Here is a 27,601-nt window from a genome sequence, read left to right as displayed (position 1 = left end):
CATGTTATATTATGTACAGTATTGGATGTTAACTTTTAGCATTGGTAATTGTTAACTCTCAAGAAATTCACCTACGAAATGTACCAAATCAATTAAGTTAATTCAGTTTCAGATATAATGTTTAAACTACATTTTGTCATTCGTTTTGTCAATGTACAAGTATTTGTGGATTGAAACAGTTTCATCTTGTTTTTCACGTACTAATAATATAAGTTTCTATAATGTTTTCTTTTGAGCGTACTTTAGCTTTAGGTTATGATTTATTCATGTACTTTATTGGCACCTATCGTAAAATCGAAGCGTTTTGTAATGATAGGTTACGAATATTCACTGCAGACTATAGTCATATAGCTGACGGACTTGTACAGCTATTTCGCTTCTGTCGCATTAAAAAATGACACTCACAAGATGGCGGAGACGCCGACGTACGATCCCGACACTTTTGCGTTTACACCGGAACTTAAAAAGAAACACGGCAAGCACATCGTCGAGATAAATTCTTTGTGAACCACAGGAACCGGAAAGGGTGATCACGACACAAGAGCAGAACTTTAGTAAGGGATTAAAGCTGTGTTTTTTTGTTTGTTTATTTGCTTCTGAGTAAATATGTACATTTAGTCGAGTTAAAAACGGATTGGTACATTTATTTTCTCTAAAAAATGACCAAAGAGAAACGACATCGAAGAAGGGAGTCTCCTACGCGAGAGACCGAAGTAAAGATAAAACAGGAGAAACTGAGCCCCAGTAGGCCACAGAGATCACGCCGCTCGAGGTCCAGATCCGCCGGGACATCAACTCCACCGAGAAGAAGAGCGAGCAGGTGAATGTAATAAAGTCGTCATATCTGGTTGTATAAGGTAGATTGGAGGTGCAATGTTCCCTTGTTTTATATAAACTATATTTTAACTTGGAGATCGGCCTGGATTTACCAGGACATGGATGTGTTGGTGTTACTGAAGCAGGGTTTCATTCATGAAACTACGGATCAATAGTTAATGATCAATAATTCACAAAACCTGCTGTCTTGGTCACAGATCAATAACACTGAATATATTTTTGCGCTTTTTTTGTGATTGTATACAGAATTGTAGGAAACGACGAGTAGTTCTGTTCGTTACCTGTTGCTATAGTGTGTGCTGCAGTTTGTTGAACCTGTTGTCAACACCAATTACTCTCGGATACTTAATTTTTTAGGGCTCTGGAACTCAGACATTAAAATCAGATACCTAAAATTACTGTTCTGATGCTCAAGCTCACAAAAGTTTATCTCCCCTTCTCAATATTGTACAGAATGATACTGGAGATATTTGCGACCAATCATAGATTCATGATTGAACGAATCATGATTTCTGAGTGAATTATGTGTCATATGTTTTAAAATCTCTGTAGTATTGCTCAAGTATCTGTTTTACATTTCATACAGATCACCGGCCAAGGCAAGGCAGCGCTCACCAGATAGAAGAGAAACCTCTCCTGTTGGAACGAGCAACAGATCTCCCAGAAACAGAAGAAGTCGCAGTCCTCATCGTGGCAGTGATGCCAAAGTGAAGCGGGTAATTCGGTTTGAATCATCAGATCAACACTGAACGGGGGGAGAGCTAGGCTTGAAAACTTATAAACCACTTGGTCTCTAATAATCAAACTTCCTGATTACTATGATGGGTTGTGCACATAAGTGTTCACACCCTTTGACCTCTTCCATATTGTGCCACAGAACAAATACAAACTTCAACGCATTCCACTGGGATTTTATGTAGACCAACAAAAAGTGATGCACTAATGAAGAGAAAAAAAAGGATTTAAGGTATTTAAAAGTTTTGCACGTAAAAAGCTGAAAGATGTGGCACGTATAAGTATTCACCCCCATTTAAAATGAAACCTCCCGATAAAATTCATTCTAATCAGTGGAATTTGTGGGATTAGTAAATGGAGTCCACCTCTACAATATGTCCATATAAACAAGCTGTTCTATGAGGGCCTCTGTCGCTTGTTAGAAAACATTAATAACCCGTTGAATTTTGTTGTTGCAATGGGACATAATGTGAAAATGTGTTTGACGTATGAATACCTTCACAAGGCATTGCCACAACATATATGATTGGTAAATCGAAATGACAGGCACATTCAAATATGGAAAATACTTTTTTTTTTCCATTTCCTGAATGTCACCTGTAGTTATTGAGTCACAATTTGAGTAAAGGTGTCACAAGTTGTTTAAATAATTATTGTTGCAAAACTGTCTTTTTACTATAACTAATGTAATTTTATTATAAACTCTGTTATATCCCATAACGCATTATAACCACACTTTAGTTCTTAAATATGGTGATGATAATATATCACAACCAATCATATTTGCTTTGTAAATGCTTTCTTTTTAAATCCCACAGGAAAAGGAAGAACAAAGGGGAAGTGGTGATGAGCGGAGAAGAAGGAATGAGCAATCAGAGGATAGACGGAGCAGGTGGGAATCAGACAGGCCGCGGGACAGAGAACGCAACAGAGACAGGAATCGCGAACGAACCGCTCTGGCTTCTCAGCAAGAGGAGCGTCGGCAGCATGATGACCGACGCAGGGAAAACCGTCAACGGCGTGAAGAAGGCGGCGAGGAACATAATTTCGGAACCTCTGACGGAGGGAGTGACGACTCAAGACCGCCTCCGGCTGAGAAAGAGAAGCCCAACTTTGAACTGTCGGGCGCGCTCACAGAAGACACCAACACATTCCGGGGCGTGGTGATCAAGTACAACGAGCCGCCCGAGGCTCGCATCCCAAAGCGCAGATGGAGATTGTATCCCTTTAAGAATGATGACCCCCTTCCTGTCATGTACATCCACAGACAGAGTGCCTATCTATTGGGGCGCCAGAGAAAAATCGCTGATATCCCCATTGACCACCCGTCCTGCTCCAAGCAACATGCGGTATTCCAGTACAGGTGGGAAGACTAGCTGTCAGCAACTCTTATTTTTTGTTTTCTTAAGATTTTTTTGTCATATTCTTTCTTCCTCTACTGTGATCTATTTAACTTTAATGATAAATGTAAATGGTACGCTGTTCTGTGTTTTGCAGATTGGTAGAGTATACTCGAGCTGACGGCACCACTGGCCGCAGAGTGAGGCCTTACATTATTGACCTTGCTTCTGGGAACGGCACCTACCTGAACAATCAGCGGATCGAGTCCCAGCGTTACTATGAGCTCAAAGAAAAAGATGTCCTCAAGTTTGGCTTCAGCAGCCGCGAGTATGTGCTGCTGCACGAGTTCTCAGACACGAGCGAGGTGGATGTGAAGCAGGAAGAGGAAGAGGAAGACGACGAGGGAATTGATGAGTAAATTATTCCCACATACTCGATTGTCCGCATATAGTCAGGCAAGATCACTAAAATTGTTAAAAATGCAGAGCTGTCTGCTGAAAACAGACCTGCAAACTTGTAAAATGCAGGAATTAATGTCCCAAAAGTGAGTGGAATTGTATATTTTCTGTAAGTATTGAAGTCTTGCTTGAATCTGCCACAGTTGTCTCAAAGTAGACCTCCTTTTCTCAGGTTTGTGTGATGCATGATTGATCTTTCTGATCTCATGTAATGTGTCAGGGTACATAACATTACTGCGGTGTGATCCCTGGATCCTTAAATAAAGATTTCTTATTGACAGAATAAACATTGAACTACAGATTAGATTTATTTTTCTTTTGAAATTTTTGTAGAGCAAGCACAGGGAAAATATTTGACTTGTGCATTTTTGCACCACTGCAATGTGTATTCAAAGACTTGCCATTTGCTTTTTTTTTCAGTTCAGATGCATTTATAGTAAGTGTTCATTTTTGTACTGTAAATAAAAGCTAAAAATTTAGATTAAACAATTGTTTTGTTGTTTTTTGGTGATTTTTTTGTATTCTCTACATACCTGTCATACATTAAACAAGAGAAAGAGATAGAAGTATACATATTCTGAGCTTTCATTACCTTTTAACAATTAAGTAAAAGCCAACTGATCATGTTATGGATTTGTATGCTTCGGATCAAATCACATCAGCTGAGTAAAATGGAGGCTGGGAAATACTGGGACACAGATGGCATCATGAGAAAAGAACATGATGATGAAATATTGAAGCAACATCCAAGATATTTTCCAGGAAATTAGAGCTTAGGAAAACATGGGCCTTCTGAAAGGATATGTGACCGAATTAGTGCATAAGTGAAGCTTCTTAAGGATAACAGAGTGAATGTTTTAAAGAGGCCATATCAAGCCTTTTAGTTTGAAAACTCATGTGGATTTGCTCCTATTGCCTAACATATTCACAAATTAAGAAGACTGTCAACACAAAATGTGGTTTTTTTTTTATCAGTTCCGACCAATGCTTTTGAAAGAATGCAATAACATAAGTTGTAGACTGACTAGATAAAAATGTTTTCTGCCAAATCAAAAATTATATGTAAATCACATTTTTACTGATTAACAACAAAAATAACTGTATTAAAGGACATCTTTGTGTTTTTGTCCAATTTTGAACACTTTAATGTCCATTCATGTAATGTGGATATATTACTTGTTCATGATGTGTCGCAAATGTTTATAATTGTTTTGACATCACGGTAGTTTCGTCGCATAGACACTAGGCGTCGCAAAAGAGGCCACAAATTCTTCAAACCTACGCACTTTGCTCACTCTTTCCACATGCGGCCCCGGGATTGTTTGTGCGTAAGTAGGTTTCTTGATTTCAGCGTACCAGCTTTGAGTAACAAATCCACGCAAGTCTTTGCACTTGAGTGCCCGGTTCAGTTTCGGTCTCAGGAGTAGGGGAGGAGGCCGGGGTAGAAAGGCGGATCCTGTGGTGGGAAGCACTAGGAGTGCTTGACGGGATGTGGGACGAGCGGAGGCGGCTGCGGCACACCTGGGAATTTACAGGAACAAGCAACGGTGTCTTCACTTTTCCACCACAAAACTCCCAAAACCAGGACATGCACTAACTTTCAGGCACATTCGGCTGGAAAATGTACACGACGGAGCGCAGGCGGATGAGCCTGCGTGACGGGAGGAGGAAGGATCCCGTGTGGGTGTCCGCTGGAAGTTTGTGGCAGGACTCTTCGGTGCTGGAGCTGACGGCCAGCAGCGGCGGGTCGGGCAAGCAGCTCGTATCCCCGCGCAGTCGGAGCAGAGCGGTGTCCGTGGCTTATATTGTCAGCGAGGACGCGTCTGTGCCGCAGACAGAGGAGAACCTGTCGCTGAAGTGTTTGAAGGAAGCCTGCGCAGACGCGCACGCCTCTTTCAGAACAATTTCATTTGGTAAAATTTCAGTGGGAACCACAGACATCCTGGATAGTTTCTACAATACAGGCAAGTGCAGGCACGCAGACTTGAGGGAAATATATTTTATTATGTCCATCAGTTACTCACCCTGCCTGTTCATCTCTCTGCAGATGTAGCAGTCGTGGAGATGAGCGACTCTTTCTGCCAGCCTTCTCTTTTCTACCACCTGGGAGTGAGAGAGAGCTTCAGCATGACTAATAACATTATCCTGTATTGTTACAAGCAGGACAGTGATCTGCAGGCTCTGAAGGTAACACGTGTATGTAATGATTTGAAATCCGGGTAAAACTTTAACTAGAGCATGCAGCCATGCTGGATTACAAAACTGCTGGCAAGACACGCCAAAGAAACATTGTAGATTTCATGACGATTGGATTTTAATGAATGTAAGTGCAGGCAAGTACATGCAGTGTGCTTTGCGAAAACCCTATTGTTATGATGATTATTTACTGGGCCATGATTTGTGGAAGGTCCAAAATCCAATTATGTCCATTATCTCTTATGAAACAACTGAACAGTTTTTTTTTTTTCTAGAACGTGTTGTAGGCTTGTACGTTTTAGGGTGCAGAATAGATGCATCGCAGTAAGTGTATTTATTTTTCAAGTAATTTAAACCAGAAAGAAATCACACATTTTAAATGTTCATCAAGTAAACTATTCATTTTGAGTAAAATATTGCAGGAGTTTATATTTTTCTAATTTCTTTAAAACAATTGTCCTTAAAATGCTTGAAAAGAGTACTGTGAACTGTCAAATGTTCTTTCCTATATCTATGTATTTTGCATGACATTTCTGCACATAAAATCTGTCTTACTGGTCTATGGTAGTATTCTGTATTTCCTGGAAAGCTGAATTTGGAAGTTTCAGTAATACATATGAGTTTCAGGTTTTGAACTGAATGATTGAACTAGAGGAGCTTTTCAATGAAATTCTAACATGTCAGATGGAGCTATTGTAAATATAAAACAGACACACTATAGTCAAGACTTTTGGGTTGTATAAGATTTTTAAGTTCATTATTTCGCAGCATATCATATTTGGGTGTTTCGGTTTAAAAAAGGCTTTTTTTTAATTCAGACTTGGGATTATTTTGTCATAAACTTTCCAATTAAATGCCAACAGGCATGCACAGACATAAAACTGTTAGCCAAAGCCACGAGTGCTCCTCAGTGCTTACTGATGCCTGTTCTGTTTGTTTAGGAACAGTGTGGGAGTTACACCTTCATCCCGTACGTGGTGTCACCTCAGGGCAAAGTGTTCGCCTGTGATGCCACCATGATGACCTGCATCAAGGAGCTGATGCAACCCAGTTTGCAGCTGGAGCCCCTTCTAACCCCGCTGGTGGAGAGACTGGTGCACCTGTTGAACAATGTGCACATTCAGTCCAGGTCAGTTAAACTCCACAGTTCTCCAATTACTTGTTTTATCATGTCCCTGCATGCACTGTCAACCCAAATCAGTAATCATTACTAAATTCACGTATGGTTAAGTGACTGCATTGGGATGCCTAGGTTTCGCAAAATTAAAAACCAAACAAATCAAGCTCTGTTTACATAAAGTATTATGTCCAAGATAATGAATTACTAAAGAACTAAAGCTTTCAAAACTGTTTATGAGTAATTAGCTCAACCATTAATCATATATGTCAGTAATCGTTACGATTATCACTGTTTGTTACTTGTGTTTATCAGTAATCATTATTCTGCATGATAACTGAGTCAAATTTGCGCCTTACCATATGTCGCTAAACTGTCACATCAACATACTGACCCTGACTTCCCCACTTCATTACATTATTGTGATCAACAGGGAACCCATGCAGCCAACTGTCAGATGAAACATGCATTAGACTCGCTGGTCTTCTTCTTTTTTGTGTAGGCAAACAACTCAAATGTGCATTACTTCCACCTACTGGCTCACCTGTCTGGTGTTCACTGACAAATCCCTCCCAAAATCAGTAAAAACATGTAAATGAGAGGAGTCTCAGCTAAGTGCCAATACTACAGCAAATACTCGTTTTGAGTAGTTTACAATTCACATTTTGTTTAGTAATGATCTCGCCTTTTTTGCAAAATAATGAAAAGATTAGTAATAGTATATGTAGAATACAATTTGGGTGTACAGTGTATGAACTCCCTGTAAAAACACAATTTTCCAAACTTTAAATTCCACCTGTTTTGGTTTATTGAAGATTGTGAAACAGTGGAACACTACCTACTTTCCTTTGTGTCTTTGCTAACAGTGAGTACTTCCGGGAGTCACTGAGGCAAGAGATCCGCTTGGCACGGGAGCGATTCAGTGGAAGAGCTCTGAGCGAGGAGCTGAGTTCCATCCAGAGTCGCCTGGATAGCGTAGATCTGCTCACGCCGGATATAGTCATGAACTTTTTGTTGTCCTACAGAGATGTTCAGGTGATCACTTTATGAGTTTTGTCTAGTTTTAGTATCTGAACAAATTAAAATGGTTTTATTTGATAAAACCATTTTGTAATAATAACAGAGGAAGGTCACCATGTCTTGTAAAAAGATGTGTGAATTAAATATTGAGATTTAGCTGATCATAAAACCATTTTTCTTAAATTAGAAAAAAAAGGCTTATTATGAAATAGTTTACAGGTTCTTAGCACATAGTGCCCAAATTTCCTATGCAATTGAGACAGAAAGACACATTTTCTCCTTAATTTTTGTTCCTACTTTGTTACTTTTCTTTAGGATTATGATGCCATGATCAAACTGGTGGAGACTCTGAACAACCTGCCGATGTGTCAGGCAGCAAGGCATCAGAATATCAAGTTTCACTACATCTTTGCTCTGAACAGGTACCCACCTGTTTGTGTAATCTACATAATTAAACATTTGTAATCACCTCCTTTGTGGTTTTAGTCATGTGTTTAGTTGTATTCTTTGCACATGGCTTTTATTTGTTTTGTTTGCATTCAGTCCTCTATAGGATTTAGTCAAAGCTGCCAGGCTGCAAATATAATCCCTTTATCCCATTTTTAGGAGGAATCGTCCCGGTGATCGAGCAAAGGCTCTGAAATTAATCTTGCCCATTGTGGAGTCGGGGGACAAAGTGGCATCAGACGTCTACTGCCTGTGTGGACGGATCTACAAAGACACGTTCATGAGCTCGGGCTTCACTGACGTATCCAGCAGAGACCAGGCCTGTTATTGGTACATCCAGTTTGTGTGTTTTTGGATCTGGCCATATACTGGTGTTTCTCAGGATATTAAAATAAGCATAAAAAATTAAACTCGGAATCACTACAAGAGAAAGTAATGTATTTCAAGTGTTTATTTCTATTAATTTTGCTGAAAGGAGCTCACCGTTAATGAAAACCCAAAATTCAGTTATTGAGAAAATGAGATTATTGTATTCAAACAAAACTTTTATATTTTAAGAAAAAAAAATGCTATGCTAAGGCCAGCTAAATCACAAAGAGAGCTGCTGACTTGACAGTTGTCTAGAAGATTGTTTTTAGCCACCACTGAGGGAGGATTATAGGTCACAAAAGGTCACCGGTAATACTGGTCAAATACTGATAGTCAAGAAGGTGGCTGTTTACAGTGATGAGTGGAAGGAAAACTTGTTGTAGAAAACAGAAACCAAAAGAAAAAACAAAAGCACAAACACATGTTATAATGACTAGGGCGTTACTCTTCATACTACACCACTTGGATGCAGCAATTCATGTAAAAGTATCGAGTGTCATACTTATTAGTAAGGTGGGGTTTCTGTAAAAATGCTAGAAAAAAATAATTTTCCGTATTATTTTGCAATTCAGACAAAACAAGTTTGAGGTTTTCATCCATGGATTTTGATGAACCCATCAAAATCTAAACAAAAATAAAACCACTTGAAATTTCACTCGGTGTGTATCTGATGTATTAAGTTTGTAACTTTTTGAGATCCATGTGTAAGAAATCCAAATTAGATGCAGTTCAATGTTTGAATTATTCAGTGTTTTCCAGTAAATTATGTATGTTTGACTTTATAAAAAATATTTTATTCATCCTTAGGTATGGAAAAGCTTTTGAAGCAGAGCCAACCTTCCACTCGGGGATCAACAGTGTGGTCCTTCTGACGGCAGCTGGACATGAATTTGAAACCTCCATTGAGCTGCGCAAAATAGGTGCAAATCTACTAATTCTCAAGACTGTTTTAAGGAATTTCAGAATGTTTTTTTTTTTTTTTTAATGAACATATACTATGATAAATGACCTAAAGTTTCTACATAAAAATATTTAGGTGTTACCATAAGCACGCTGCTCGGCAGAAAGGGCAGTTTGGAGAAGATGACAGAATACTGGGATGTAGGATTCTACCTCGGAGCAAACATCCTCGCTAAAGAGTTCAGGAAAGTCATAGAAGCTTCTGAAAAGCTCTACAGACTCAAGGCTCCTGTTTGGTGAGAATTAAGCACAAATTCTTGAACTCGTTCGTTTTTTTATGTTTCAAAAGCATCAAGCGAATATTTCAATTGTAACTCCATGTGGACTAATCATTGTTATGCGTTTCCTTTAGGTATTTGGCATCCATTATGGAGACGTACATCCTGTACCTCCAGTTTGCCAAGCCTCCTGAGGTGAGGTCTCCCAAAGAGGATACGGTGGACTTCTGGATGGAGTTGCTCCTGCAATCCTGTAAACCCACCTTCTCGACAAATCGCTGCCCAGTAAGAGAATACAAACTACACTGGCATACCTCACAAAGATGTGTAAAAAGCTTTTATAAAACATTTTATTCACCTTTTGTTGCAATAGCAGAGCTTCACATATTTGTTTCAAAAAAATCTTTTTTTTTTTCAGATTTAAAAGAGTTACATGTTAAGAAGTATTTTTGACACTACATCTAATGACATTTTTTACAATTTCTGTAATAACAAGATAAATGATTTTGAATTTAGATATTCCTTATATCTTTTTTGTTTAGTTACTAAAACTGTAACTTAAAAAAGGAAAGTTGTATTTTTTTCCCCAGCATTATAGGCATAGACGATACTGGGACTTTAACTAGAACTGGATGCTTTGGCTAGAATAGAACAAGCGTAAATGTTTTGTTAAAAAAACTTTAGGTGGATTCAGTGTGGAATAAAATACAAATATGTGGAGAAAAATTGGACATCTTCTGAGGTGTGCGGTGAGGAGTGTGAGAAGGGATGATGAGGTAACGTGGAAACTTTATTCTTAGGGTTCCGAAACACGAAGTGTTGAGAAAACATCTCTAAACTATTTAGCAATTAAAAAATGGACGGCCTTTATCAAAAACAACTAAAATTGATCTTTTATCAGGACAGTGATTCAGAATATATGGTCAAAAAAAACATAGAAATGGTTCAAAAATCAAAATTTTTCTGGCCAAGTCAGTTCCTAGACCTAAATCACATAGCTGAAGAGAAAAGAGCTCAGGACTCTAATAGTTTAGAGATTATGCAAAAAGGGATGGACAAAGATCACTCTAACACTGAACGCAATGAGAATAGGTGTTGTGTTGACAAAAGGGGGTTGTAAATATATCAACTCCAGATGTGCCAAAAAGTATTACAGTGAACCCTCGCTATAACGCGGTTCACCTTCGACGGCCTCGCTGCTTCGCGGAGTTTTTTGTGCAGTTTTTTTTCACAGTGCAGTGTGTTCTGCGTCCTGATTGGCTAAACAGTTTCCGCGCTTCTTTTCTACCTGTGTGCCAATATTGTTACGGTATTTAAATATACAGCTTGGCAAATTTTGGCAAATATTTTTGCCCAGAAGAAAAAAGAGCAACTACCGATAACTATGTTGTTCTTTCGAAAAAACACACCTGCACCTCAGGCTTCAGAAGAAGAAGACACTAGAGAGCGGAGTCAGGCTGCAGCGTCACAGGTAATTAATTCACGGATTTCGCCTATCACGGGTTCTTTTTGGAATGCAACCCCCGCGAAAAACAAGGGTTCACTGTACACCATTTACCATTGATGTAAGATATTTTCTTTACTAATTTAGTTTACATAAATATTTATATGTAAGATTATGTTGCAAAAACACAGTTAATCTATCTTAAAGCTTTTACTGACCTTCAGTCTGGAAAAGTTAAAATAGAAAACAATTGATTCTCGCTGGATTTTAACCGACATCCACTCCTCTTTAGATCCTAATCTTATCAAGTAAGCCTAATTGACAATAAGACAAATTGCATTTCCTCCAAAAGTCCACTGTGAATTGGTAAGATGATATGTTGGAGAAAGCTCATCTGATGCGGAAATGCGTGTTAAGGACCACTAATTCTCAGAAATATTAGAGGAGCAAACATTTTCAAAACAACACACTGAAGAATTACAGTAGATGCAAGGGAGGGATAGATAGTATAAGATGAAACTTGAGCAGAAAACCACTGAAAGCTGCGATAAAACCAAGCCAGCCAATTCAGTCTGCTGAAAGTAGCTTTGGACCTAAATAATCAGCAGTGAACACACAAGAGAAATGCAGTAAAACTGAAATTCTACAGGGTTAAAGGTCTTTACAAAAAGAAAAGTGTGTAAGCTAGTTGTAGCTACCTGTAACGACAGTGGTTTTTGTGCTACCGTTAGTAAAAAAAAAATCATACTGTTAGCATATTGGCTAATGAAAATCTGATCCACCTCAATAAAAAAAATCCTCTTATATCTGAGTCATGCGATTCAAATTCCTTAAATTTGAATCGCATTCAAAATCACACATCACACATCTGTGAGACAGATGTGTGATTTGTTGATAAGTAAAAGGTATGAAAATAGGAAGATTTTGTTTTCAAAACTGAATTGGAAAAGTTTAGCCTGGCAGTAGATTGGATCATGCTATAGCTTTAGGTGGAAAACAGCAGTATAAAACCAAAACGTTTATCAATTTTAAACTGGGATTTTATAAGAAAAGGGCAAAAAATATTAAGAAGTTGAATTATTTATTATTAGCCCATTTAAAGTTTCAATGACCTCACTTGGTGAAAGTAAAGGAAAAGCAAAGAACCTCTAGAGAGAACAAGATGCTGAATGATTTGAACGATTGTCTCATTGAAATCTACATGATTTAAAAACTTTGTTTACAAAAGTGTAGTTAAATAGCAAAGTTCATAGTCATTAATGTTGAGCTTGAAATAACTAAATATTTTTGATATTTGAATGGTTGATAATGCACAAACATTGTAGAAGTAGAAGAAGAAACTGTATGGAAAAACATCAGGACTGGTAAGCTCTCAGGAGTTTGAATCCAATAAATAAACAGCAGATTTTATCATGATCTCAAAAGCTATAAACATACTATTATTGAATGTTGATTGAATTTGAATTTGTGTGTCAGGTGCTCATTCTGGAGCCCAGTAAAGTCTTCCAGCCGTCTATTGTGAGTGTGAGCGAAGAGGACGAGAGTCGCACTGTTCAACTGAAACACGTCACACCTTTGAAGGTTGGAGCTTCTCCATATGTCTTTCTGTTTGTTCATATGTCAGAATACAATATAGGATATGCAGTGCTGCTTTTATTACTGAAGTTATTTAGCTGATTAATGTTAGCTTGAATGTTGACATTAGTGCAGTGTATGAGTTTTGTGCCTATAGAGCAAATACATGAGGGAAAATATTACTTTTCTCATGCCACATATTCCACACAGATTTATTTTTCTTCCATTTATGCCTTCATGCAAATGAAAACTGCATGAAGGCATAAATGCAGTTTTCATTTATGCCTTCATGCAGACACACACTGCATGAAGGCATGTGTGTCTGCAACCAGCTTATTTTTTTCCCCCCATATTTTCCCTTTTTATAATTGATTCTGCAGAAAGGCTTACACCAGTGGACTTTCCCAGCAACTAAAATCCGAGGAGTGAGGTAAGATGTGTTGTTGTCAAGGAACCCATAAAATGCGGGTTGTCTGGGGAAATTTTGGCTCGCCCTCACATTTCTGTTCCATCAACATGGTTTCAGGTTTGACCGCTTTCTTATTTATTTGTTGATTTCCCCTGTGGCTGCTGATCGGTGTCACAGTGCTCTCCAGCGTTATCTTATGTGCTAATTTAGGCCATTTTGAGCTAATACAGCAGCGAGCTGCCGGGCTGGTAATGATTTTATTAGGTTTCAGAGTGATGTGGAGTGATTTCAACTGGAGTTGAACATGACAATACCCACCCTTCTCCCTTTGCTTGGCCTGAAACAACAAAATATTAATTTTACCCATTGTTCCAAACAGAGATTAGATAGTATACCAAAAGCAGATTATATTAGTGTGTCATAACTTATGAGAAGAATCTTTTTTTTTCATTTGAATTTAACAAATAAAGAACATATATTCGTATCTATTTTCCCTAAAGTGCATCAAAGAATGATGAGCGTAGCTGCTTCCTGTATGTACACTACAACTCTGATGACTTCCAGCTTTGTTTTCCATCAGAGATCCACTGCAAGGGGTGAGTAATTTGTGTATTTGAGCTAAACAATGACTCGCTTACTGCCAAACTGCCTGAACTGGCTGCGCATATGAACAGAGCCACCGGCACATTGTGGAGGAGGATCATAAGGAGATGTTTTGTCGCCAAGTTCAGGCAGTGACCTGAGGAGGCGATTGTGATGAAATCAGTTTGGGTGACTCATGTTTCCTTTGTGCCTCCTTAAAAACACTGATCCTTTCAGTTCTGCTTCGGATGCGTAAGCTCCCGTTGAATGTAGGAGCACACATTTTGTTTTAGTTAGAGATAAAAATGCTTGTGTTTCCTCAAGAGGCCTTAATACAAGGCCGTGTTTACTAATGCTCGTGTTACTTGGGAATGCTTTGAACTTTGATTGAAACTGAGAGTCTTTTTCTCTTATTATTTTTAGATGAGGAAGCTCTTAAATGCTTTGGGATATATTTTTATATGGATTAACTTTTTTTATTATTATTATTTATGAAAATGCTGCCAAATTACACAATGGAGATTAAGTGGTTTTTATTTAAAAACTTGTTTTGTATGCCGATTATTGTAACAATGGTTTAAAACAATTTTAAATAGAAGCCAAAACCTTAACCTTCCCTTTATATTAGTAAGCACTCCTTTCTAGAAGTGAAAAGTAGACAACAGCAAGTCAACAGCTCTCGGCTAGAAGCTGAAGCTTGTTAAAAATGACAGGATCTTCAACATTAGCGTGTCCAATATAACATTTCTGCATCATAATACAGCATGAGGAAATGCTAACACATAAAGTTTCAAGCTGTTCTGACAGACCTCTCAAATGAAATCTAAAACCTCAACAAAAACAAATTTTTAAAGGTGTTTTATGGATATTTATTTCCATTTGTTTATTCATCTGCATAGTTTTTTTTTAGTAATGCACTTTGACACTTTGTCCTTTTTCACTAGTTGTTCAATCAACAAACTGTAATGTACTGTATTTTATTGGATTTATATATGACAGACAGATGCAAAGTATTACATGTCTATGAAGTGGAAGAAAAATTAAACATGGTGTTTAAAATAACTCTTAAAAAGTGAAAGTGTTTATTCACTCCTTATCTGGAATAATTTTTTTAAAACTGAAGGTTATGATCATTGTTTTTACATCAGGACTAAAATAACTAAAAATAAGAGCTATTTAATTAAGATATATCTTTATTTGCAATTTTGTTTAATGTTCTCTCACTAGTTTCTGCGAGTTGGTGAACTCTTTGCTTCACCAGGCTGAAAACCCCACACACGACCCCCAACTTCTAACGCAGGAGATACTTGAGGTCAGTCACCGTCTGTATTTCTTTCCCCTGACGCAATGTTCTCTCTATTTTAGGCCTTTCCTGGCAGTGAAACAAGAAAAACAGCAGCAGTTTCCCAAGAAAAATGCACAGTGTGACTTTTCCCAAACATGTTATGCTTGTGTGCTATAGTTAGAACAAAGATTTTAGTCAAAAAACTCTCTGAATTGCCTTTTTCATTCTATACCTGTGAAATTCCTCACAATCCTGCTTCTTTCCCGGTTCTCGATGTTTCAGTTCATCTACGAGACCAATGAAAATGGCGACAGAGAGGTTCTTGGGAAAGGGACGTATGGTGTGGTGTACGCTGGTAGAGACCTCAGCAACCAAGTCCGCATTGCCATCAAAGAGATTCCTGAAAAGGACAGCACGTATGAGATCTATTTTCTTCTTTATTCACTTGATACATTTAGCTTTTTTTTCCCCCCGTCAGCTTGTTTTGCTGACACAAAGTGACAATATTTGCAAATGTGCAAGACATTGTAATGTGTATTCTGATACAAATATGAGAGAAAGAAGTTGAAGTGAATCAAAAATCTTTCTTAAGACAAACTTTAATAGAAATTTTGAGCACCTAATCCCTCTAAATGAATATGTTTCCTGATTGTGTGACTAAAGCCAATATGTAACATGTGTTGCTGAATTTGTGTTACTCAGGTACTCACAGCCGCTCCATGAGGAAATAGCTCTACATAAAAGGCTCAAACACAGGAATATTGTCCAGTATCTCGGCTCCATCAGTCAGGACGGTTTCATCAAAATCTTTATGGAAGAAGTCCCAGGAGGTACAAATTCACAGATAAAACATATGACACTCACAAAGCAGCCTCCGCACTTACTGTCAGGTCTGGTTAAAATGTGTATAAACCCTTACAATGATAAATTCATCTGATATTGTGTCAATGTAATTTATTGAGGACATCCTTGAAAATAAACCTGGGTATGTTAAGAAATAAGCTGAATAAATCCTTAATTGCTCCCCCTGCTGTCAATGCTGTCACTACAATCTATGTCTGGGAACAGGACAACAGTTAGTTTTTTTATTTATTATTATGTTTCACAAAATGAAACATACAGAGGGAGGAATCTTTGACCAATCCCAATGTTTCCAGCCATGGATCATCTTTTTTGCTCTCTTCCCTTCTGCTCACCCTACAGAAAACCTAAATACTACAGAAAGCTTGTAGGATTTAGTTGTAGGGACTGAGATGGTCATGAAGAAGGTAGATTTTTGTATCTGTCGGATCTGATTGTATCAAACAGTCACAATCCTACTATCTTATTTAAAACTATTAACTCTGTTCTAAATTATCCACATAGTGGTTTTATGGAGACTTCACCTACTGTATGTGAAAGCTTTTTACACTTTTTTGATGAGAAAGTCTTCTATTAGGGCCCAGATCATCCCCTCTGCTTATGACCCTTCAGTCGTTGTGCCTTGTTCTGCTGTTTTACACAGCTTTGAATGTGAGACCTTGCAGTCATTGCAGGAGGTGGTTAGTCACTTAAGGCCAACTGGTTCTCCGGATGATGCTATTCCACCCCAATCATTTAAAGATGTTTTTCTTACTGTGGGTCCTTCTATCCTTGCTATTGTAAATAGCAGCTTGTCCTCAGGTGTTGTTCCTAAAACTCTAAAACATGCAGTTCTGCAGCCTCTACTTAAGAAACCAATTTTGGATCCTACTGTTCTGGCGAATTATAGACCTATCTCTAAACTGCCTTTTATTTCAAAAATTCTTGAGAATGTAGTCTATAATCAGCTAATGGCTTATCTTAATGAACATAATAGTCTAGAGGTTTTTCAGTCCAGTTTTAAACCATAGCACAGAGTCAGCTCTTTTAAAAGGTTTTAATGATATACTTTTAGCAACTGATTCTGGTGACTGTGTTGTTTTGGTGCTGTTGGATTTATCAGCTGCTTTTGATATAGTTGATCATGACATCTTACTTTCCCGTTTGGAAAAGTGGGTGGGCATCGGTCCCATAGTTCTGGATTGGTTTAAATCTTATTTGGCCAAGTGTACTTTTTGTGTCTGTCTTGATGCCCATACGTCCCCCTCTGCTACACTGTCGTGTGGTGTCCCACAGGGCTCAGCTCTAGGCCCGCTTCTTTTCTTGTTGTACCTCCTTCTTGGCTCTATTTTTAGAAAACATGGGATTTCTTTTCATTGTTATGCAGATGACACACAGACATATTTACCACTAAAGAACGCAGACTTCACCTCTTTTCAGTCTCTGTTTTTATGTCTGGAAGATTTGAAGGCCTGGGTGGACCTAAATTTCTTGAAACTTAATGAAGATAAGACGGAGGTAGTGATTTTTGGCAGATCCACTGTAGATTCCCTGACCAATCTTGGCTCTTTGGCCCAGTATGTCAAGCCAGTTCTTACAAATTTAGGGGTCAAGATGGATGCTGGTCTTAAGCTGGAAGCACACAATAGAGTCGTTGTAAAATCCAGCTTTTTCCACTTAAGGCACCTGGCCAAAGTAAAACCTATTCTTTCCAGACAGCACTTCGAAACAGTGATCCATGCATTTGTGACCACACGGCTGGATTACTGTAATGCACTTTATATAGGAGTCAGTGATTTATATATCTCCCAACTTCAGTGCTGCTGCACATCTTTTAATAGGTACACAAAAATTTGACCATATTTCCCCTATTTTAGCCTCCTTACACTGGTTGCCAGTATATTTTAGGATTCATTTTAAAATCCTTTTATTTGTTTTTAAAGCTCTTAATGGCCTTGCCCCTCCCTGTCTGTCTGAGCTGTTACATTCTTACACACCTTCCCGTTGCCTCAGGTCAGCTAATCAGTTGCTTGAAGGTGCCAAAGACAAAATGCAAGTTCAGAGGGGACCGTGCTTTTTCTGTGGCAGCTCCCCCTTCCTTTGGGCATAAGACAGGCCTCTTCACTTGCTGTTTTTAAGTCCCTTCTTAAGACCCATCTTTTTTCTTTGGCTTTTGGCACAACCTGAGAGGTTTCACTTTGTTTTATTGTGTCTGTATATTAATATGTATTCTATATTCAATATTTTATATTTTATAATTTCATCGTATTTTATGATTGTGTATAGCACTTTGGTCCTGTCGGTGTATAAAGTGCTTCATAAATAAAGTTGGTTACTAGATTCCCATTTTACTGGAAGAGAAACAGACCCACAGCATCACAGATCCTCCACCAGAGCCAACACTAAGTATGAGAGGCTTTCTCACAGTTTCATCCTTGGTTTGATGCCAAACCTACCTGTGGTGCTTGTTGTGGAAACATTCAACTTTAGTCTTATCTGACCAAAGCAAATCTGTCAGCTAAAGATCTAGCTGAGTTAGCAAACTCTACATGTTTGTGTTTGTGATGGTTTCCTGGAATGCGTCCCAGACAACCGGTTGGAATGTGGATAAAAATAAATGTTTTTTTATAGACACTTTGCTGCAGTTTGGAACTTTGAGTTGGATATATATTTTTTTGTACCTCCATCCTCCTCATTGTGCAATATGTTAAAACAAAAATGGGTCATTGTTACTCAGAGTTCCACCTGCTTCAGGCTATTTCATTATTCCTTTGAATGTAGATATGAGCAAATTTGCGAAGCCTGATTAATAGTGCTCAACACTCGCCACACACACTTGATTGACATTTATGTTATTAAATACCCTGCGGGCTGCATGGTGGAACAGTGGTTGACATTGTTGCCTTAAGGCAACAGGGTTTCTGCATGGAGTTTGCCTGTTCTTTCCATGCATGGGTGCATTCTCTCTGGATAAGTTTCCTCCCACAATTTTAAAAACATAACTGCTGGATTAATATGTCTTAGTCCTGTGTTGCCTTGTAATGATGTGACGACTTGTCCAGCGTGTACCCCACCCCTCAATTGGGTTTTGAAATTGTTTCAGCTTGAGATTATGCTGCTGGAATAAAGAAATATGGAGCACACTGTGACAGACAGTAATATTTAGTCATTGTGGGAAACTATCTACTCTGGAGGAGCAGAAACTTGCTGCTTAGGAATTTCCAGAACAAGCAGAGCTAAGTGCTTGTTCCGACTCTGGCTCTTTTCTTTCTTTAACGTGTTGCTTTTGACGGATTGGTGCCTGTCAGGGATATAATGTGTTCAAAAGAACAAATGCATGTGATGAATCAACATTCACAGAAAACCTGTTTTAAAGCTATTAGTCGTTCTAAAAATATCCTGCAAGAGGAAAACATTTTCAGACTATGACGTAACTGTAAGAACTGAAACTTAACATCAAACCTGTCTGATCGGACACACAAACAATTCAAATGTTTAAATTTGTGAGTTTTCAATGGAAGCTTTAGCCTCTAAAGCAAATATTGAAGGTTTTTATGCTTTGCACTTTTTCAGGAAGTTTATCTTCTCTCTTGCGCTCCAAGTGGGGTCCTCTGAAGGACAATGAAGCTACCATCATTTTCTACACCAAACAGATCTTGGAGGGACTGAAGTACCTTCATAACAACGAGATTGTCCACAGAGACATTAAGGTGAAAAGTTATTTCCTTTGACTTACCTTACCATTGTTAAGTATTTGAAATTTTCCTGGATCTCCGGAAGGAATCATTTAAAAAAAGCATATATATTTAAACTGGTATAAAAAAAACAATAAGATATATACATAAAGATATGTTGACTTATAAAACAAGCCTACAGATCAGATCACAGCAGGACATTTTCATAGATGACATGATGAGCATTGTTTATATTTTTTAGAGGATTTTTTCTGTCTGTAGGAGGAGAAACTAGAAAATGGATACATTTTTAAAAAAATCACAATACATTTAATTTAGTAAAAAAATAAATAAATAAATTTTGTTTTTTATATTTGTGACGCCAGCTGCTAATGGTTAAAAAAAATAGCAGCCAAGTATTGCACACTTTCTTTGTTTAATTGATCATTACAATATCCATCCTAGCCAGACTGGTAAACCTGGTGCAAAATGTAACTATTTTCTCAGGGTTGTAAAACACTGGCGGTTTAGTTAATCTAACACCACTAGATTGTTTCACATGAACTTTTCCTGATAAGTTATTTCCCCTGTGGTGCAGGGCGACAACGTGCTCATCAACACCTACAGCGGCGTCCTGAAGATCTCTGATTTTGGGACCTCCAAGCGGTTAGCAGGGATCAACCCCTGCACTGAAACTTTTACAGGCAAGAATCATGGGATTTGTAGGTTTTCTAGGAACTGGTTAAAGTAGAGAGTTTTAATCACTGGCCTCTTTTTATTTATTTTTATTTTTTTAAAGGAACACTTCAGTACATGGCTCCAGAGATTATAGACCAAGGGCCTCGAGGTTATGGGAAGCCTGCTGATATTTGGTCCCTAGGGTGTACTATCATAGAAATGGCAACAGGCAAACCTCCTTTTCATGAGCTGGGAAGTCCTCAGGCAGCCATGTTTAAGGTAAATAACAAACACATGTTTTTGTTGGGATTTAGTGGTGATAGTTTATCGTTCAGACATTATACACAATATTTAATATGTGAATTGGATAAATTAGCAGCTGTCTTACTCTCCTTACTTTATGCTCAGCAATGTGATGCTGTTTCACCATTTTTAGTTTAAAACATTTTTATTATTCTGGAGCAATATTCTCATCCTCGATGTCATGGTTTTATTAGCTGCAGGCAGAAAAACATCCTAATGAGCAGAAATGACTGTCTGTGAGTAATTAACCAATATAGTTTGCTTCATTTAGTGAACTGCATATTGAACAATAATAACTAATTAATTGAATATTTTGGTACTGTCTATTTGGCTTAGGGTTGGATTGTTAGCATATTTCAGACTAACCATTGAAACATTAATAAAAATTTATCTTTCAAGGATCTTCTGTCACATGTGCTTGTATTTTTTTTTCACAGAAATCAAACCAGAGCAATGCAACGATGCATTGCTCAACGATGCATTGCTCTGATTTGAGGCATTGTATCACTATGTTGCATTTTAACATGTTAATCTTGAATTTAAATCAAAATAGATATCATCTATCCAATTTTAATGTTTTATAAAAATGATTAACTCTGTGATTATCCCATTAAGGTGGGCATGTTTAAAATCCACCCGACGGTTCCAGAGAACATGTCAAATGAGGCCAAGGACTTCATCATGAGCTGCTTTGTGCCAGACCCGGACGACAGAGCCACGGCTACAGAGCTGCTGAATGACTGCTTCCTCAAGTCATCCTCCAGGAAGAGGATCAAACCCCCAAAGGTCTCAGACTCGAAAGATTCAAATCATTCTAGTAAGGCTTTATCTGAACTTCACACATTTGTCTTATTTTGTTATGAAAACTAGTGAATTCTCTTAAATGTAACCTTACTTGGTTTTGCAGCTGATTATTATCGCAGTTTATCAGTGCCCGTCTCCATCCTGGTGGAGGACACTGATTCGGACACAGGCTCGGTTGACCTGGCGTCTTCTCTGGACATGAGGAAGCACTTGTCCCCCCTCAGAGTGACAGCAATCTCAGAGAGTCCGCCCTGCACCAGTGGCTTTCTGTCGTGAGTGAAATTTTTGTTGAGCTGATAAATCCGAGCTGTAACTGTATTTCTGTGGGTCATTGCTCGATCAGAGTCGAGCCACTTTGAGGTTTTAATTTTAAGGTCAGGTCAAGCTGCTTTCTTTTTAACAGAAAAAACACAGAATTATTTTTCCTTAAATCCCACAACTGTGTATAGCTTTGGAAATAACCTACAAACCCCACTTTTTTTTTTTATTTCTCCAAATGTCATCATCGACTTTATTACCACATCCTGTAATTTTCATGATATTCCAGTGATGTAGTTTTATCTAGCTGACTCATTTCTTTGTTCTGCTATACAGAACACCATATGACTCTTCATCAGACATGTCCAGTCCAGCCTCTTCGGAGGAGAACATCGGCCTCTTTTTGCTGCGAAAGGACAGTGAGAGGAGAGCGACACTCCACAGAGTCCTCACCGACTACATAAGTTATGTTGTCACTTATTTACAGGAGTCAATACTGCAGGTGTGTGGGGTAAAATTCAGACAGAAGATTAAAATGTTTACAGATGAAGTTGATATTAAATGTATGCACAATAACTTTTATTGTGATGTTTATCCTATGCAACATGTGTCATAATTGTGATGTGGTCAGCCTTTCTATTTTCCATTGACCAGGTTTTGTAATGTCATTGTGGTTTTCTTCACTTGTTAATAACTGATTTTACTGTGCTGTGGTATATACATAATGTTGTGGTTTTTATGCCCTTCTTTTGGTGAATTAAATCAGTTAAATTCCTTTCTGCAAGCTTCAGCTTCAGCAAAACATTGCAAATTTGCTAATGTCAGAAAAATCTTAGTAAGACAGTTGAATTTTCTTATTTGTTCATATTTACTTTAATAGCATTTTTTGACTCAAAAGACTATTAGAACAGGATCAAAATGTAATTTATTAAACTGTTACTTTAAGAAAGTGCACATTTATTCAACCATCATTGTTCATTTTTAAATCCGTAATTATTAGACTCATTCTTTTTTAATTGCACAGATTTATAGTTTAGAATTATTGGGAATAAACAGTAGAAATAGTTTCCCCTTTTGTTTCAAAATTTCTCTTCTTTAAAAGTTGGATGAGGGATCAACACTTAGTGAAGACCACATCATCACACTTATCGCCTGCCTCCGTCAAAACATCCGCTCACCAGACAGAAAGCAGCTCGCCACCAGCCTTCTGGAGCTTCGCTCAACTCTGTTAGCAGCAGCAATACCTCTGAACAGCCTGCAGACGGTGCTCTTTAACTTTCAGGATGCAGTAAGTCACTTTTTCTACTTGTATATGCAACATAAAAGGTACCTTCATGGACTCATATTTAACATTTGCTGTGGGTGTAGGTGAAGAAGGTGTTGAAGCAACAACAGGTGAAACCTCACTGGATGTTTGCTCTGGACAATCTGCTGAGACAGGCTGTGCAGGATGCCATCACTGTCCTGCTCCCAGGTACAGGACTATTTCACACTTAATTTCCTTATCTGTGTTTATACAACTGCTACTGGGTACACATTTATTCACAGCTCTGGTGATGATGTTCTTCATCTTTAAAATCTTTAAAATGACTTGAACTCTAGTCATGCTGAACACTCAAAGCGTTTCTAGACTACAAGTCTCATTTTCCCATCTCCACTAAGTGTTCACACTCCTATACATCAATATGCAGGTCAGTTGGCCACCTAGGGGTAATTAGCTCATCATTATTTGAGTAAATATTGAACCCACCCCTTTCCATTTGTAAAATGAATTCTCCTGCAACATATCCAAAGTCACCTAAACAGTAAAATGTAGAAAAATTTGACCTCTGTACATTTATTCAGTTGGGTTAAAAAGTTAATGTTAAAAAAAAATGCTGTAGTTATTTAAGTTATTCAGATTTGCATATAAAACAAATGTAACGAGCATTTTTTTTTACCTCATACTTTACATTTTTAAGTTGATCAGAATCTAGGAAGTTTTAATTAAAAAGCTATAGTTCTGTTTTTCCCTTGGGTGTAAATGTGAAATGACTGAAGCTAATTTTTTGCTCTAAAATGCAAAAGACAGAAGAAAATGCATTGAATCTGAATTGACTTCCATCACTGTCTGTTTTGTGAGTTTCGAGTACTCTTCAAAATACATTTTTATGTGAAAATGCCATGTTTGTAGCTGAAATAATAGGAATGGAGAGATTTGATAACTGGTGGACTTCCAACAAAATTCAAGTAACCCCTTCTTTTAGCTACACATGGAGGAAGATATTAAGGAGGCCCTTAAGTCGTAACACCAAATATCCTACAGAAAGAGCTTGGAGCTCTTAATCAGCCTGCTGGTTGTGAAATGACATGGAAGAGATTTTATTTCATTTTTTAAAATTAGGATTGCTGTGATTATGCTTTCTGCTAGATAACTTTAGCAGTGCTATGATGCTCAGATCATCTCCTACTGGTTTACGGGGTATCAGTTTATGTGACACAAATATCCTCTGCACACAGTGATGCACATTAAGGAGGATTTAATGTTTTCACCTGATGTATTTCCTTTCATGTGCGTTCACTTCTGATCTCCTCACCTCTTAGAGCTGAAACTCCATCTGCAGTTGTCGTTTGAGACCGAGGACAGCATCCCCGAGGAGCAGTCTGTCGACCCAGACACTCCCGTAGCTCTTGTCCCCGACCAGCCGATGGCGCCAGTAGACAATCGGCAGGCAGAAACCGGGAATGAGAATGGGACAGCAGCCAGGCTCGGCCCCCCAGATGAGGTCTTATTTGACAGGAACTGTACGCTCAGCGAGAAACTGAAAGACATGAGAGTAGAGACCAGGAGGTATCCTTCAGCTCTCTCCACTTTTATCATCGAAACAAATAAGAAAAAATTGTAATACAGTAGAGCAGCGGTTTTACTTTTAAAGTGTGAAAAACCTTTACAGGTTTTCCAGTTTGGCAGACGGGAGCATAAAAAATGTTGCACGTTTTTAGTGCTGATGGCTTTTTGTGTCATGTGTCAGACTGCTGACTGAGCTGAGTGAGAAGGAGAGAGAGTACCAGGAGCTGCTGAGGGCCTCTGTCCTGAAGAAACAGGAGCAGATAGATGAGCTGAGGAAAACGTTCATCATCGAAGGTAAAACTTGTTATAAGTACAGAGACCAATACATTCAAATGGATATTTGTAATGTAATCCTTGTAAGTAAAAGGTGAATTTATTATAAATCTGCTTTGCAAGTTGAAATCAAATTAGCTTTAAAATATCAGCTTCGGAGGAGCTTTGGACTAGTTTTTTTTTTTTTTGCCCTACCCACTTAAGTTTCTCTGTCACACACAAACTAAAGTTAACTGATAGTAGTCATTTCATGATAACATATTTTGTCCAGAAATTATTGCAGTAACCAATATTATTGTTGTTTTGAGACCACTGTTGACTAGTAGCATTAAAAAACATAATAATGCAAGTACACTTACTGAAATATCAATTAACTTATTTCTATAGAATATTTATCACTGGAAAACATTTGAATATCCAAAATAAGTAAGCAAACAAACAACAAATAAAATGGATTATGAACATTATAAACACACCTTCAGTGAGGCCCTTCAAAATATATTTACTCATTAGGTTCACACAGGGAAAACAGGCAAAAGGGCCAGTTGGGACTTTTTTGAAAAAAGAAAAGAGTAAAACTCACTACTGTGTACTGGATGTCAAATGTTTACAGCACTGTGTTTTTGAATGCTGGCTTTTCAATGACATTAAACTGCATGACCTCAGAGGGCCAAGCCCTTTTGGTCATCATGAGTGTTGCTTCACTGCTGCAGTCTCTACCACGCCTCTGTTTCAGGCATGTTGCCGCCTGGACTGGTTTCCCTCTGAGGCGTGGGCTGCAGATCAGAAACTTGTATGCCCAAACTTGATTTGGAAGTTTGACTAATGATTATACAGTCTGCTTGCAGAGGCCAAAATGTTATATTTAGGTGTAAGATTAACATCACTTAATAGCATTACCAGGGTTTTCGACCTCCCCCTGAAGTCCCGAAAGAGGGTCAAAAGACCTGAATATACTGAATAGAACTAACTAGACAGTTAGCTGGGAGTTAAGCTTTCCCCCTTCCTTTGGTGCGCCAGTAATGGCCTTATTACAGAACAAAAGCGCCTGTTCACACCTGCTTATAGGATGCTAGCTAAAATCCTTCAGGTCAGTCGACCCGTCTCTGGGCTCCAAAGGTAGAAATGTTAAATGACCCTTCTCTGGTAATGCTAGTTAATACTCAATGAATCTAGTCTGTGACAGTTTTATTAATAATCTTACTGTGGTGCAATCTCTACCTTACAGAAAGCGAGTTGAATTCAACTAAACTCTCTAATGCAGAGACTAAAAGTTTGGTTTGCTGGCTCCAATCTGTCCCTGTGAATCAAGACACCATCAATAAGGTAAATCAAGCTAGGGTTTTACTTTTTGGTGTGTAGACCTAAGGCATGTCAGTATTACTCATCTGCTCTCCGTTAATTTCATCTATCCGCTCTCGTTTTTTTAGCTACTTGCTCATGAGTTCACCTTGGGCTGTCTCCTCCACATGGCCTCCAGGGATGACTTAGTGTACTGTGGATTAAGGTAAACTGTCTCCGCACATCATCCTCACACAGTTTGTCCAGGCAGAAACAGGCACACATCATGCATCATTCACAATAACAGTTTTTGTATAATTGATGCCCTGGGCGAGAGCCTACTTCTGGTGCCCACAAACAAACACACAACCACACACGCACACAACTAAGCAGGTTCTGGATTTTTTTTTTGTCTCACTTCTCCATATTATTAGGAACTAAAATATACTGAACTCATAATAAGTGAAAACTTGGTAGATACAAATGGACAGGCATATTGGCTTCTTGCTTAAACTAGGATTTCAATATTATTTTTTTAGAACATTTAAAACATGTTGGGGTTTTTTTCTATTAGTTTGATAAGTTCATTAGGATAATTATTCAAAATCTGACCAATGCAGGTTTTACTATTCTCATGCATGTCTCAGTCTAAGGTGTTCTTAATGCTAACAAGTTTTTCTTTTTTGTGTTTTCAGGGACAGAAAAAAAAAAGATGTGTTTTGAATATAATCCTTGTTCAGTGTAGAATAAGACAGTCTGGCCGGTCAAAATAAGTCAAACCTAAAGGCAGAGATGATCAAATGCAATCCAGTCTCCTTAAAACATTAAACTTTATTTATTTATTATTTATTGACCTTTATTTAACTAGGTAAAAATCCATTGAGACCAAGGCCTCTTTTACAAGGGTGACCTGGTATTTAAGTCGGCTTCATCATCCATCTGTTGTTTATAGTTGTATTATTTAGCAATTGCACTATGCACACTACATGTAATTTATAAAAATATGCAATCTTTTTTTTGTTTTGTTTTTTTTCCTTTATGCTGGTACGCTCCCCAAACCGTGCTACCCTGCTCAGAGAGCCATAGTGTCGTACCAAAATGATTATTTAGTTTGTCTGGATCTGTTCTAATTTGTCCTACATTGCTGTTTCAGGGGTGCAATGATGTGTCGACTCTGGACGGCCATCACGGATCGAAGGAAGACTCCTCTGAACACGAGCATCAAGGACAGTGAGGACACTCGGCTTTAATTGCTGCTGATGTTAAGCATCAAAGGACAGTTTTCCTGACAGGCTGGCCCTGTGTGACCGGGAGTTACAAGCTGCTGATGTAGACAGATTTATTTACTGTGAATTTATCTTGTAAATGCACTGATAATGTGTCTTTGTGCCTGTTAGCAGAATCTAATATTCTCCTATGTTTTATACATTCTCTCAGGGCTTTGGTATAAGGGATTTATTTTGAAGAAAATGTAGCCTAGAGGAGCATTAATGTGTAGGGAAACAGACAAACTTATTTTTTAACTTTTTCAGACACATTTTACTGTTTTACAGAAGCTAGCTTAAGTTATTAACACTTTCAGGACAAATGCTCTTTATTTGTATTTAACAGGATATAAAAATGAAATTGGAAAATAAACAGGAGCATCTCTTACTGTTTTGACTGCA

The 27,601-nt window shown here is 38.1% G+C and overlaps 2 protein-coding genes across 2 annotated transcripts; both read left to right on the top strand.

Moving 5' to 3' along the window:
- The first annotated feature begins 497 nt into the window (after positions 1-497).
- snip1 (Smad nuclear interacting protein) lies at positions 498-3,861 on the top strand. Its single transcript, XM_032558465.1, has 4 exons — positions 498-820; positions 1,424-1,553; positions 2,391-2,935; positions 3,070-3,861. The coding sequence occupies exons 1-4, from the start codon at positions 660-662 to the stop codon at positions 3,329-3,331; spliced, it is 1,098 nt and encodes a 365-aa protein (XP_032414356.1). The 5' UTR covers positions 498-659; the 3' UTR covers positions 3,332-3,861.
- An 816-nt stretch (positions 3,862-4,677) lies between these two features.
- Positions 4,678-27,601, top strand: LOC116717242 (mitogen-activated protein kinase kinase kinase 5). Its single transcript, XM_032558464.1, has 28 exons — positions 4,678-5,335; positions 5,419-5,558; positions 6,509-6,696; positions 7,551-7,719; positions 8,020-8,126; positions 8,311-8,481; positions 9,328-9,440; positions 9,557-9,716; positions 9,833-9,983; positions 12,619-12,723; positions 13,098-13,147; positions 13,627-13,722; positions 14,936-15,020; positions 15,276-15,409; positions 15,696-15,823; positions 19,407-19,543; positions 20,106-20,211; positions 20,307-20,464; positions 21,104-21,305; positions 21,396-21,564; positions 21,887-22,052; positions 22,653-22,838; positions 22,919-23,024; positions 24,134-24,380; positions 24,562-24,674; positions 25,882-25,979; positions 26,084-26,160; positions 27,088-27,601. Exons 1-28 carry the CDS (start codon positions 4,993-4,995, stop codon positions 27,182-27,184), a joined length of 4,002 nt encoding a protein of 1,333 aa, XP_032414355.1. The 5' UTR covers positions 4,678-4,992; the 3' UTR covers positions 27,185-27,601.

This window comes from Xiphophorus hellerii, chromosome 3, assembly GCF_003331165.1.
Source record: "Xiphophorus hellerii strain 12219 chromosome 3, Xiphophorus_hellerii-4.1, whole genome shotgun sequence".
Classification (NCBI taxonomy): Eukaryota; Metazoa; Chordata; class Actinopteri; order Cyprinodontiformes; family Poeciliidae; genus Xiphophorus; species Xiphophorus hellerii.
Note: the sequence above shows the minus strand (reverse complement) of the source record. Positions and strands in the feature narration are given on the sequence as shown.

What these genes read in the sequence shown, in the direction of transcription:
- snip1 (XM_032558465.1), top strand. Translation starts at nt 660, where the DNA reads ATGACCAAAGAGAAACGACATCGAAGAAGGGAGTCTCCTACGCGAGAG. An exon ending in CCGAGAAGAAGAGCGAGCAG is followed by an intron (nt 821 to 1,423) that starts GTGAATGTAATA and finishes CATTTCATACAG; the next exon opens with ATCACCGGCCAAGGCAAGGC. An exon ending in CATGCGGTATTCCAGTACAG is followed by an intron (nt 2,936 to 3,069) that starts GTGGGAAGACTA and finishes TGTGTTTTGCAG; the next exon opens with ATTGGTAGAGTATACTCGAG.
- LOC116717242 (XM_032558464.1), top strand. Translation starts at nt 4,993, where the DNA reads ATGTACACGACGGAGCGCAGGCGGATGAGCCTGCGTGACGGGAGGAGG. An exon ending in TATGGAAGAAGTCCCAGGAG is followed by an intron (nt 15,824 to 19,406) that starts GTACAAATTCAC and finishes GCACTTTTTCAG; the next exon opens with GAAGTTTATCTTCTCTCTTG. An exon ending in GAAAGATTCAAATCATTCTA is followed by an intron (nt 21,306 to 21,395) that starts GTAAGGCTTTAT and finishes TTGGTTTTGCAG; the next exon opens with CTGATTATTATCGCAGTTTA.